Raw genomic sequence first — 13,802 nt, forward strand, 5'->3', positions numbered from 1 at the left:
ATATATATATATACATACACACACACACACCAGAAATATAGAAATTTCAGTAATTTTGTTGACCATATCACTCTTAATATATTTGCTCTTAGCATCTTTCAATATTGATGCATGGAATAATCTTGATTTTTCTAAATCAAAATATAAAGTTTCCTGCGTTCTTGATTGTATAATCTACTTATTAGAAATTCTGAGAAATGTGGATATTGCCAGGAACTCTTTTATATGTACATAGCGTTTATATTTACATGATAATGTACAATACAGCAGCATTATTCACAAATAATACATTTGAGTGTTGAGAATATAGATATTTTTAGAACGATTCTTGGCTTCGCCAAAGTCGAGTTTTTTTTTTTTAAGGATTTATTTACGTCTCTACCGGCATATAGGGTGAATTGTCAAGAAGTTAATTTGTGATCTTGGGTTGTACGAACATACAGCTTCTTTTTTTCGAACTCTATACTAAAATCGCGCCGCCCGTTAATTACGTTTCGTCCATTAACTAGAAATATCGAAGAAATATCATAGGTACCACAAATTTTATTTGCGTTTGTCTTCTATCGTTGCCTTTCTCTCACTTCTTCGCAAGTCTTTCGATCTCGCAACGAATTATTGCTTTCTCTCGCAATCAACGAATTGTTCAAAATAATGCTTTCTTTTTCCTTTTCATGTTTACGACTTAAGGTTTTCATTGAATATCACAACAGGCGTGATTAGGCTTACGTTATAATAAACGTCGTTAGAGACATTTTTAGCCCGAAATAAACGGTTTCGCGCGCTAATCCTACGGTATTCATCGATTAATAGTAAAATATAAGAATTGTACTTGTGTGTGACGCTACTATCGATAGAGAAAATATTTATAAATCATATTATATAAATAAGCCTACTACACAATATTACAACTATCAAGATCATAGAAATACATATTATATACATACATGTGGATAACTTCTTCGGTAAAAACGCTGACAACGCAACCTCGTATGAAAAAATGACCGTCGTGTTAGTCTTTCGAATGAACAAAAAAAATGCTTCCACGCCACAAAACGTTGAAATCAATAATTTTATACTTCTCACGCGTACCAAAATATTCTATCCTCTTCTTTATTAATAGATTATTTAGATATTTATATTATATATACCAATGACTCCTCCATCGTTATACGTCTTTTTCAACAGTATTCTAAGAAACCTGCAAGTCCTATCACTTTACGTACTAGCAACAGATGGGTATATAATTGTTTAAAACCGAAAAACATATATATATATATACTGTATCAGCAAATTCAACATGCTCATGAATAGCATTATCACTTAACGTTCACGTAATATATAATTAAACATTAAGCGATTAGCTCGTACGTTAGTCATTTCGCTGTAATAACTTTAGAACTCAATCAAATTATATCGTAAAAAAAAAACGTACCCATCTACCCCCTATACTTTATACGGTTTTCTCTCTTACTTACTATCCTTATAAATTTTACAATCTTCTAAAATTATACGACAATCTCTCAAAAATATATCGTAGCAGAATTAATTCGCATATCTTGCTCTTTTCCTCCATTGCTTAACTTCTATTTACCTCCCGACTCGATACGTATATACGCTACTATTCAAAACGTTATTCGCGGCATTTATATTCGCGGCTCTTTCTCAATTCTCTCTCTAAAAAAAAAATCCTTTAAAGCGATTAAGCTTCTAAAAGGATCTAGAATTACGCTTTTGCGAAGGCATAAGACATACATTATAGCTGGAAAGTCGATTCACAGCAGGATTAGAAAAAGACGGAATGTTACACGGTCGGTTCAACAATATAACGGGTGAACGTTTCGCGGCCAGGTTAATCTACCTGCACATCAGTCGCTGCGATCTCGTTCTTGTACTTAACTCATTGTCGTGAGACTAGCTCCATTGTTCAGTTGCGAAGATACTTTTCTCTCGCTCTCTCTCCTGTTACTCTAAGCGCATTGTGTGTATGTGTTGTTTGTGTGTATAATAATGTAGATATATATATATATATTAAATATCGAGTTTTTTTTAAAGGCAAGCATGTATCAGCACCGCAATCCAACGGTGTATGTATGTACGAGTGTTCAAATAAAAGGAGGTCGTTTACGCGATAATCGCTACATACGAAATTACAGCAATTTTCTTTCCGCGTATATATATTTTTTTGTTCTTTTTTTTCCTGTGTAATTCTTTTTTTTTTTTTCTTTTTTAATCCTTTTTCCATTTTCGGGACTGTGTCGTCTACTGGATTATATTATTATATTACTATTGCGGGAATTAGGAATTAACGTTTAGAGGCGGCGATGGCGAACATGCAATCGGGTCTTCACGTAATTTTATGGAGGATCAGCAGCAGTAGAAGCGGAATGACGAGCGTTAATAAACTCGACTGAAACGCAACGGACGTGGCACCGCCATACTGCACCTCCACCTTGAGTAACAGCGGAGTATTGTTGTCATTATGCATGCCCGTCGATATGTCCGTTTTCTTCGGCGGTGTGATTAGGTTCTCGTCGTGATCTAAGTCGGAGTCGTCCGTCTGATGCCGGTGCGTTGTCCGGCTCGAGTCTTGCTTCATTGTTGTCGGCACCGTCGTCGTTGTCATCAACGTTGTCGTGGTCGGTGGCTCGGTGGTCGTAGTAGGCGGCGGCACGGTAGTTGGTACCAAGCTGAAATTGCTCAGGAAGTAGATGGGTCCGAATTCCGGTGTGATGTCGAACAACGTTTCCTCCTGTCGAGTGCCGCTGATCATGCGCGATGTCGTCGTACTATCCTCGTAATGCGAAATCAAGTTCGCGGAGTATGGTACCTCCATGTCCGTATAGTTTGCCTTCAGAGTCACGTTTACGCCCGTACCAGGTTGCAGGTAGACCAGCACGCTGTAAAAGACACGCGCAAAAAGAAAATATGTCAAGCTCGTTGGCTCAATTTAGAAATGGGTCTCTATAATATAAATCGTGCGTGTATCTTTTTTTAACAATAAATTACGAGTCGCGCTATCTGTAAGAAGTTTCGTACCTATAAAAAAATTTAATTGGTAATTTAGTTTCGTTATTCAGCTGAGATATATATATATATATATATTTATAATAATTTATGTAAGGACACGTTTAGGATTATCAAGGACCTCGAGGACTGAACGTATTAACCAGTAGCACTGGACTGTACTGCAACTGGAACGCGGGTCCGATGTATGATCGTAATTGTGTTGCGTTGAAGCATCACTTAAGCTGAAAGCACGACGGAGTATTCTAGGGCACACACTGAGCGGGAAGGGTGTTGAAGCGGGTACGAAGTTGTCGTGCAAAGTGCACTCCAGGCTCATCTCCGCCGCGCGCGAGCTTCAATGATGCACAGGAAGCGATGAAATGTCCCGGGGGGTTAACCAGAGAAAATGGGCGAGAGAGTGAGAGAGGGGGGTGGGGGTGGGGGGAGAGAAAGATAGAGACACAGTTACATTACGGAATAAATTTGATCTCTAATTATATCTAATTATAGAGATACGAGATGAGATTACGAGCTGAATCACTGCAAATCATACGCTTGTTCGACTTATGACTCATTTAACGTTCTATGTCGCCAATTCGCGTCGTAATCCTCACGATTATTATTCGCCTTTGATAGGCTCATTCGCCGCAAACGCGATGATAGAAGCTCCACACTTCATCATGTTCGCAATCATTATGCAAGCGTGACTAGGGGAGATAGGTAGGATAGGATTAATTTAAATTAGCAATTCCATAACGCTTCGTCAAAAATAAAATTTAAATGTTAACTTGTCACTTTAACTTTTCTACGTGACTTTGACTCGCTATCTTTTAGAATATAAATGAAACATTTTATCTCTGGATACGCGTAAAGAAAAGCTCGAAATTTGCATACCTGCCGTCCAACTTCATTGCTCATGACAGTTTAAAACGATACTTACTTGTAAGCCTCCGTGCGATTCTCGTCATCGCGCATACCCCACGTTATGTTCGGTAAGGACGTGCCGTTAATTAGCGTGATCGTGGTGCTCAAGCCGTTCAGGATGGCGTGCCTGCGACCCCAGTAGACCGAGTACTTGTAGTTGTACACACAGGCTTCCGCCAAGTTTGCCGGTTCCGCTCCGCGGTTGACGATCGTAGCCTCGCTGAGTATGCGAGGTACGCGCTTAATATCGCGCCTCTTAGACCAGTTAAGTTTAACGGAGCCGAGCTCATAACGGATCGGCTCGGCCTCCACCAGCAGCTCACCGGACTTCGCAGACTCTTCTTCGCCTTTCTGCGAAAGAAAAACCGAATCTTATACGTTCGCCGTCAAGCAACTTCAATTACTTCGCGAATGAATTACGCTGTCATTAATATGACGCATATCTACCACGAACTTAATGACTTGTTGGAAAAAAAAAAAAAAGAAAAAATTCTTAGAATCAATAAGTTGAATTTAATGCGATATTCCCATTCATCAATCCTTATCGTGTTGGCAACGCGCTTTGAACGAGAAGTTTTTGTTTATTCGCGCTCCCAAAGTTTAACTTGTTGGAATTTTGTTTTCCGATACCGACATCTGCGTTTTGCCAAGGCGGAATCAAAACAGGAAGATGGCGATGCACACTTTTCTCTTTTATCAACTACGAAAAAATTCGAAAGAACTCGCAATCTCAACCTACTCACCTCGTTCACATAAACGATAGTACCGAAGTTCTCGGGCGAGCTGAGCGTGCCGATATAGTGAGTGTACCGCGGTTTCTCCAGATCTTTAGGGACCTCGTGCCGAGCTACCAGCATTGTCTTGTCGGCGTACACCGCACCCACGGCAGGCGGGATGTACTTGTTCCATTGGATCCACGAAATCCGCGCCGCTCCATCGACGTTCTCCAGCAGCTCGTACTTCTCGTACGACTGTACAGCACCATGTATTGTCACTGTGCAGACCTTCTCCTTTTCTTTCTGTGTACCGGCCACCCATACGCCACTGTGCATCGCGCGGCACACGTAAAGCACCAGTCTCTTCACCTCCGCTTGATTAGCATAATTCTCATCTGCAATAAGTCCACGTGATGACAATCAGTCACTTATCAATCACTAGACAGTCCGATTTTTAAGCCTCGTGCCCACGATGCTAGAAATCGATTCGAGATCTCGGACAGAGAAAGAACTAACAAATCATTTGAACAATTCGGTTACATGGTCAATGCGATTGGTCAATTCTTTCTCCATCTGAGATCTCGGTCCGATCTACCTTCTAGCATTGAGGCTTAAGATCTAACGTTTTCGTCTCGCACGATAAGAAATGTCTAGACTCGCTTTTTAGGCTTGGGTATTATCTTCAAAGATATTAGAAAGTTGATTATCGTTATGTTTTCATCCATTACTAATGCCAACGTTTCGTGAACTTTGCCAGGTTCACTTCATCAGGTGCGCGCCTCGCCTGGCAAGATTTACGAAACGTTGACATTGGTAATGGATGAAAACACGGCGATATTTACGAAACATTGACATTAGTAATGGATGAAAACACGGCGATAATCCACAAACCTTCCGGTATCTTTGAAACGTTTAGACTTTGACGCTAATCACATTCTCGCAAATTGTATTTAAATCTAGCGCGTCCCTGAGTGTCTCGATTTCTGAATGAAGCATAAACGAGCGTGACGACTCTGACGTAATGATGCACAATTAATAGTTCACGTAAGCCGGATCCATTCAGGCCAAGGAAACGAATATGAACAGACGCGAATGAACGGTTTGTTTCAGTGAATGCGAAACGTCAACACGGCGACATTCATCAAAAACAAGCTGTTCATTTCTGTTTGTTCGCACTCGTTCGGTCTGACCTCGGCTTTTGCGCGACACATTGCGCGCATTGTGACGATCCAGGTGTATTATCGTCGCACCTTGACTATCCGGTACGTTCTCGCTGCCACCGATGATTATCTCCTTCGAATCGCTCGGGTTGTAGTGCGTCACCGGTAGCCATTTGAGCGTGGTTGAGGTAAGCGTCTGGTGACCGTACTTCGATAGTATGTGCACGCTGTTGTCCGCGGTAGTCGCCGACAGCAGGAGGATGCAGCCGAGCACTCCTAAGGCGAGATAATTCTTCTGCCGAAGCATCTGCAAACGAGAAACGAGATTGGGTTAACTTTCTAGCCGTTATCATATCATAGAAGGACTGGCAATGCATGCAGCAATGATAACAGTTCCGCATAAACTCTTTATCTAGGTACTTACCCATACTGAAGAAAAATCTGTCTACCGAATCTTAATAAATATTTGTTCAAATAATTCTAATATTTACTAAATGTCAACGTATATTTATTTACCACAAAAAGCATTAATTTATGATTTAACTATCATTTTTTTTTTTTATTGTAAGTAAATTTTTATTTACTATGTATTAACTTAATACTGTACAAAGAAATACGTATTAAGATTCAGTAAATTTTTTTTCAGTAGTCTGATTTCAATGAATAAGGCAATATCTGAAGATTTCGTTCTTGTCCTCAGAGCAATCGAATAAAATTGATCGATTCACATTAGACAATTTTCTGACGATTTCAAGAATAATTCGGCAACCCCGACGGCTTTGGGGAACCACTCTCGCCGCAGTCTCGTTACATGGAATGTAAAGGGTTTCAAGCGCCGGTCGTCTCTTTCTGGCTTTCCCATTTTTCTGTCGGAGGTCGACGGCGTGCTATGCAAAAAATGCGCGCGATTTTCCGGCGATTAACACGCAAAGAAGGGGCACGCTTCCCTCCTATCTAATCGCATCACGATCGGCAGCAAAAAAGGAAGAAAAGAAAACCGACAGCAGACACGAAGCGCACGCATAGCTTTGCGCTACCTAACTCTATACTCTCAGCGAAAAGCTGGCCGCCCCCTCTTGGGGGCTTTGTGATTACGTTTCCGCTTACTATGCCGAGCGTGTCTTCAAGTCCCCTCTCTCCCCCCGGTATAACTGGATCTCGACTTGGTTTTACTCTTGCCTCTGTATTTTCGCATCGGTTGGTCCGGTAACAAGCGAAAAGGAAAATCCGCGAACTCGAACACCCAGAAAAGAGAAAGAGTCTGTAATCCTCGAATCTTTCTTTGGAGATCGATGATATATGTCTTGTAAGAAAATATAAAGTCTACATAGAAGTTGTAGACGGTCGTGGAGTCTTAAATCGTAGGAAATTGATCAATCGCAATCAAATATAACGAGAATACTCGACTAGGATTGGTGAATTTCCTACGATTTCAGGCCCATCTACAACTTTTTTAGACGAGCCTTAATAATCTTAAAAAGTGTAAACGAATTAAAAGTGTCAGAGAGTTAAATGTGCTTTCCAGCAAGAGATGTATGACTAAGTGATCGTTTCATCTTTGTTTAACATTGGCAAATAACAAGAATGTAATGATACACTACATTATACTGTCATCTGTGTTTTAGCTGAAAAGTACTCAAAATCAACGATGAACGTCTCTAGAACGTCTGTGACTAAACACCAGTAAACACTTTTAGAACTTAAAATGAGATAGGTATGTTTGATATTTGGCGAAAGCGAGAAAGAGAGACTTCTAGTGTAGAAATAAAAAAAAAAACAGACTATTTCTATCAGGATCAATTATTTTTAGCAGCGACAAAAAAGCTACGAAGTAGACGCGAGTTGCGATCGTTTCAATCGGGATTCGAGCATGAACGGCGGCAACGGAAGTCGAAGACAGCGGTGAATGAGCCGTCGACTGGCGTGTGTTTACAAAGGCAATGACAAGTTGCATAATTGCTCACTCAATCCGTAATCGATATAACGGTCGCGCGGTGTTAATTCCAAGCGGTCTCCTCATCGCGTAACGTAACCAACGGCGACGACGGTGATTCTAAAGGAGCTCGGTGTCGACTCGGAGCCGGACTAGTTTCTCGGGCACCCGGCATATCGGCTTCAAGTAACCGTAACGGTTCCGTGGCATATCCGTTTACACGGTAATACGCTCGTTTCACACCGTCCGGTTTCCACCGTTTGAAAGTCACCCACGAAAAATCAGAGAAAGAATCTCTATTCTCCTCTCGGAAGAAGGAGAGCGGGCGCTTTCAGAGGCGAGGATTTAGCAAGTGAAGTGTGGCTCGAAATATTTATTAATAGAATTGCACAAAAGAGACTGGATTCGAAATAAAAGGACTTGACAGTGGCACGAAAGTTTCATTTTTTTTTTTCCCCGACAAGCAATCCTCGCGATCGCTTTGAGGAATAAAAACCGCTTCTTCTAACGCGATTGAATTCTAAATTTGGAGAAAACCGAAGTCCGATATACCGTCGTGTCCGATTTTTCATTAATCAATAGCGAAGCGGAAACGTGGGACAGCGCGATTGATACGACTCGTAATGTATACATATGAAATAATATCGGACTTCGGAATTTTGCGATGGAAAACGTGCGTGACCTGCCGCAATGCTGTCTGTGATGCCGTGGTAATGCGCATGATATCGTAATGGATAGAGGATTTAATGACGGTTTTCCGAACAGAATGAGGACTAACTATGTAGGAGTGGTAATTGAAACATCACAGCTTGATTTTAACGGCGCGACTGTGTCAAGTGACGTAAGAAGGAAACGTTTACGAGGTAGGAAGTAACTGGTACTCTTAGAGCAATCTAATATCATTTTATCGTTCTCGCAAGAATTACGACTAGATTATTATTCAAATAATATTCTGCAGTTGATTAATTTCAGACTTCCACTTCCTACACATCGTGTTTACCTTCCAATTAATTTCCCACACTTCGTATCGAGACCGTACAGCGTATTAAACTGACAAGAGAGACGATTATACGCGTTTATGAGTATCCTTTCGCGAATGATTTTGCGCCAATCGAGGGTTCGCCACTGACAAAACATTTCCGCTCCATGGTTGTTCACGGTTCCGCGGAAGCAGTCATTGTCGGTGCATTATTGTCGCGATGGCATCGCTCCAATTGTCAGAAAGATACGAAGCGGCTGATAACCCTTCCAGGCGATCCGCACAATTGCCAGAGTCCGGTTTGTTTTTTTTTTGTTTTTGCCAGTCTCACATTTTTTTCTTCGCGTATCATTATGCGTTATGTAAGACTCTGTGCTGCCGCTCTTATTCTAAAGAGTGAACATTGAACCACTCTTGAAAAAGAATGGCTCAATTTGTAATCTTTGAGGATGGTATTTATATACAATATGATCTGTTCTTATTTCAAGATCGTCTTATGTAGTGTCTTAGTGTTAAGATGCTAATACTACTCTGTAATTGGCTTATGACATCTTAAGACTGTACTAAAAATATTACATTTAAGACCAGTTTAGTAATATCTGTAATTACGAAATTCATTGTAATTAGTCAATCATAGATATTCCTTTGAATAGTTATAATGTAATCTTCTTACGGACTTTCCCAAAAATCAACAATAAAAATTCATAGTCGACTCTCATATTTAAGATCATCTTACAAGTACGGTCTTAAGATGTCATGAACCAATCAGAGAGCTAATTAGCATCTTAAAGACATTATTTAAGATGACGGATCTTAATAAAAACGAACTATAAATATCGCCCTAAGAACGGTACTTAAGGTAGTTCTTAATATAAGAATTGACTATGGCTTAAGAGTGAGAGTCACTCTAAAAGTTTTATGGGCTTACTACAATGAGTCATTTCCTGAACTAATCGTAATAAATTATTCTTCTTACATTCGACTGTGATTAATCAACTTTTTACGGCTTAAAGCTTAGTTTACTACTCTTGTTGTAGAAAGACCATTAAGCAATGTTTGCAATGAGATTTAAGGCTTAAAACTCAAACTTTAACCCTTAAACCATAAGAAATTGACCAATCATAGTCGATTATTCTTCTCAAATTCAACTATGATTTGATAATTTCTTCAAGTTTGAAGCTTAAATTTCACGTCTTAAAAATCTTGTCGACGCCGTTTTAGAAGGTAACGCTCCGTCGTGCAAATCTTGAAAAGCGCACGTATTTACGAAAATACGAAATGCAACAAAAAGATCACGTCAACGCAAACTTGTTCGTAAGAAATCAATTCGTATCGAGCAGTCCGTGACCTGAATGGAATTTCCGGACATAAAGGATTCGCGCGTTCCGAATCGTCCACGAGTTTAAAAAGGCACGCATCACGAATTCCGGGGACACCGGTTGAGCGAGTTACGAGGCGGTCTGTTTGATTCGATTGAAAAAGCGGCGAACGCCACACGCAATTACGGCGAAACAGAATCCGCGTGAGCAACACGTCGTGCTAGACGAAAAACGTGTGCAAACGCGTGCGCAATCACGCCGCTTTTGATAACGTCCGCCTGGTATATCTGTCGAGGAAAGGATCCTCAATGAACATGTGAGACCGACAGCTGGGGGGAAGGTAAAAAGGAACGCGATTAATTTTCCCTTTCCACGGCCACGTTCTCGTCAAAAGCTGACGCATCGACACCGGTTTTGCGTCGCTTAATCCGCAAACAGGTAAATACAATCTCGCTTTACGTTACGTTACGCGCGACGTACAAGGAGTCCCGTTAGCTGCGCGCGGATTCTCCGCTTCACACTAAAAATCTTCTCTTTTTCCGCTGATTCCTCGACACGCGATTCTCGGCAAATTCTCATCTTTAACGAGAAATCTCGTTTACATGGATTATACGACAGGTTTAGTAATATCCGACTAATTATGAAATTAGTCAATCAGCTGTTCCTCTGAACAGTAATAATGTAATCTTCTTACGGACTCTCCCAAAAGTCAGCAATAAAAAATTCAAAAAAAAAAATCCAGGGCGAATGAGAATCAGCGTGGTAGTATTAAGATGTGACTCTCATTTGCCCTGGATTTTTTTGGATTTTTTGTTGTTCATTCCTCTGAAGAATGGAATGACTGTGATCAGCCTACGGTTTCGTAACTACGGATGTTGTTAAGCCCCCCAAAAAAGGTATAAGTCATGACTGCCATCATGGTACAATTAGACAAGGTGTTGTACACGCTTGATTATAGATGTCACAGGAACAATGGTAACCCAATTCCTCGAGGCAAATAACATTTTATTATTTTCAACTTCCATGTGCGTCAATTCATTTTTGTAATTAATTAATTTCAAAGTAAAAACATCGTCCAACGTATACATTAACGTATACAGTAAATAATTTTGAGTCAAATTTAATACATTTTCTTGAACTAAATTGTTTGACTCTATTATGACAATCAAATTAACGATATGTTGGGTAAGAGCAGTGGCGACCTAGAAATGGTTAAAAATAACTCGAATTGGATTTAATTTAACGTTATGAATTCAAAATAATATATTCCCAAAGATGAGAAAGCAAAATAGCAAAATGACGGTGTTCGCGCATTTCGCGATCCTAAATGCAGCTCTGACATGAATATAACATTCAATGACTCATTTTTTCGACATTTTATTCTTACATTTAGCCTACTGATTAGCATAGTTTAGGACTGATTAGAATTTATAGGGCAAGGAGCACAGATTCTTATATAACGCATAAGAAAAATCAATCAGAGTTTTATTTCGTGGAAAGGAAGGGAATGAAGGATTGGTACATCTTTTAATTATGCAAGACTGTGCTCCTGCCCTTAAGATCGGTATAGTCATAATCCATTCTTACTTCAATCATCTTCTATCATCTTAAGTAATGTCTTAAGATGGTAATGTACTCTGATACTAGTATACTCTGTGATTGGTTCACATCTTAAGACTGCACTTAAAACAGTCTTAAATAAGAATCGACTGAATACCAACCTAGGACCGATTTTTGGTGACCGTGTCACCAAATCATGCGGAACATCTTGTCTAATTCCATCATGACTGCCACCTCTCTGCTGGATCGATTGCTTATCAAAATTGTATATTGTCAAAAATGAAAAGTTTTGACAACTGCCTTTGCTGGAAAACGCGCACTACAAGTATAATTGATTGAGGTAAATAGATTTCTAGCGAGATAGTTGCTCCGCGGCAGGAAGATGGTAATCGTTTACGACAAGGTGTACGGGTTTACAACCTGCTATCGCGCGACATTGACTCTGTGACACGCGTATCCGCGCGATGACGAGCGCGCATGAAGGATTTATCGACGTTTAAAAGTCGGTCTAGAGTGCAGAGCGGCTAAGGCTGTAAAGGCCACTTCTCGGTGGGACTTGTCAGCTTGTCGGTAAATTAACCGTGGTGTAACTTCTAACCGGTTTAAGGCGGCACCAAATGGAATCGTAAACACGTGTCCGAACTCGAGGTTCTCTCGCGGAATGCTCGTCTTTTCTCCTCTTCTTCTTTCTTGCGTTTCCGACATTCTTAGAGCTACAGATACAAGGAAAAGAATAACAGATTTTAACCAGAAACTAAATACACCAGAATACAGGGTTTCAGTATAGGGTTGAAACCTGCACGGAAAGGATGGTTTCGTTGAAAAATTTAGCTAGATAACAAATTTAAAAATATTTTTGCTGAACCATCACAATAATCATGTAAAACACTCGAATTGGTTGCCAGAATGTTTTAAAATTGTTTGCAGTATTATCATCATACTTAAGCATCCTAGATAATTATTTTGATGGTCTAACAAAATTATTTTCAGATTTGTAGCCAGTTAAAAGTTTTCAGATACTTCAGCGAAGCCGTTTTTTTTTTTTTTCGTATATCATTCCTTATTCCTATCATTATGTCTAAGCCTTTATATTTGTTGTAAATTTGCGCGATTTGGCAGAAAAACCGTACGCATCGGTGAATTCACTTCGGCATTAAAAATTATGAGAACGAAAAATCAAGCACGGTCTCGCTTACGCCAGCGCGTGTAACGCGATTCCCCGAGAACATATATACGCGTGTAATTTTATATTTATCATTTTCAAGCATCTCCGTGAGCAGCCCGCAAGCAGCGGAAACATAATAACGACTTCACAAACTAAAAGAACTGTTATAAAAGTCTTTCGTCTCTGTAACAACATAGTTTCAAATACTGATGGAACGTCCAAGATAAATAAGGAAATTTCATGTAAAAGTCAATTCAAATAGAACGAACGGAAATTAAACGAATAAATAATATTAGCTACCAATAAAATAAACTCTTCATTCAATAAACAATAATTAAATATCAATTCATATATATGTCGTATTAAAATATAAATTATTTGTCGGTGGCAGAATTAAATCTTTTTTTTTTCTTCCACGCATGGATTAACGGAACGCGATTCACGCGTGCAATTTCTTCGTCGTCATCTTCGAATGCGATCTTTCCGCGATGACGTGCGGGTAGTAGAATTTCAGAATCGCGAAAGTTACGCAATGGTAAAATTGATCGCAGTGGGCGCGGTCCCGTGCTTTAAACGTAGAATTTTTAACCGGTCTATTTTCTCAGACCGTCCTATATATCTCGCATTGTCATAACGCGATCGAATTGAAGGTCAAAACTCGGCGCGTATACGCAATATTCGTCGGCGATACGCGCCGCGAGGATCTCATTTCCATTCGCGAAACATACGAGGAACACTCATTGCCGACGTGGGATATATTATTTACATTGCAGCACAGACACGTTTCTTTTCTCGCTGGTGATAAAAATCGCGCGTGGGCGCGCGGAGTAGTAATAAGTACGTGAATCGTACTTTACGCTCGCGCTGCAACCTTGTCGTTCGCATGGTTCGCATGATTTAATTCAAGAAACTCAGTGTCGGAGATTGATCTGGTCGAAACATCTCATATATTATAATGTCTGTTTTTTTTTTATTCCATTAGACTGCACTAAAACTCCCTTCCTCCGAGGAAGAGAGTTTCCTCCAGTGAAGTTCCTCGC

At 40.1% G+C, this 13,802-nt stretch overlaps 2 protein-coding genes across 6 annotated transcripts in view; one reads left to right on the top strand and one right to left on the bottom strand.

The window, feature by feature from the left end:
- Positions 1 to 13,802, top strand: part of LOC108748745 (mitoguardin) — a 36,411-nt gene that overhangs the window by 1,191 nt on the left and 21,418 nt on the right. The window lies entirely within an intron of this gene.
- LOC108748746 (protein unzipped) overlaps positions 220 to 13,802 on the bottom strand; it is a 28,749-nt gene continuing 15,166 nt past the window's right edge. For both annotated transcript variants that reach the window (XM_018487058.1, XM_018487059.1), the window contains exons 2-5: positions 5,897 to 6,113; positions 4,674 to 5,041; positions 3,947 to 4,281; positions 220 to 2,897 (exon numbers count right to left, since the gene is read on the bottom strand). In XM_018487058.1, coding sequence (XP_018342560.1) covers positions 2,345 to 2,897; positions 3,947 to 4,281; positions 4,674 to 5,041; positions 5,897 to 6,113 — 1,473 coding nt within the window. In that variant the 3' untranslated portion in view covers positions 220 to 2,344. The remainder of the gene's footprint in view (positions 2,898 to 3,946; positions 4,282 to 4,673; positions 5,042 to 5,896; positions 6,114 to 13,802) is intronic.

The sequence above is a fragment of the Trachymyrmex septentrionalis genome, unplaced genomic scaffold (assembly GCF_001594115.1).
Source record: "Trachymyrmex septentrionalis isolate Tsep2-gDNA-1 unplaced genomic scaffold, Tsep1.0 scaffold24, whole genome shotgun sequence".
Taxonomy (NCBI): Eukaryota; Metazoa; Arthropoda; class Insecta; order Hymenoptera; family Formicidae; genus Trachymyrmex; species Trachymyrmex septentrionalis.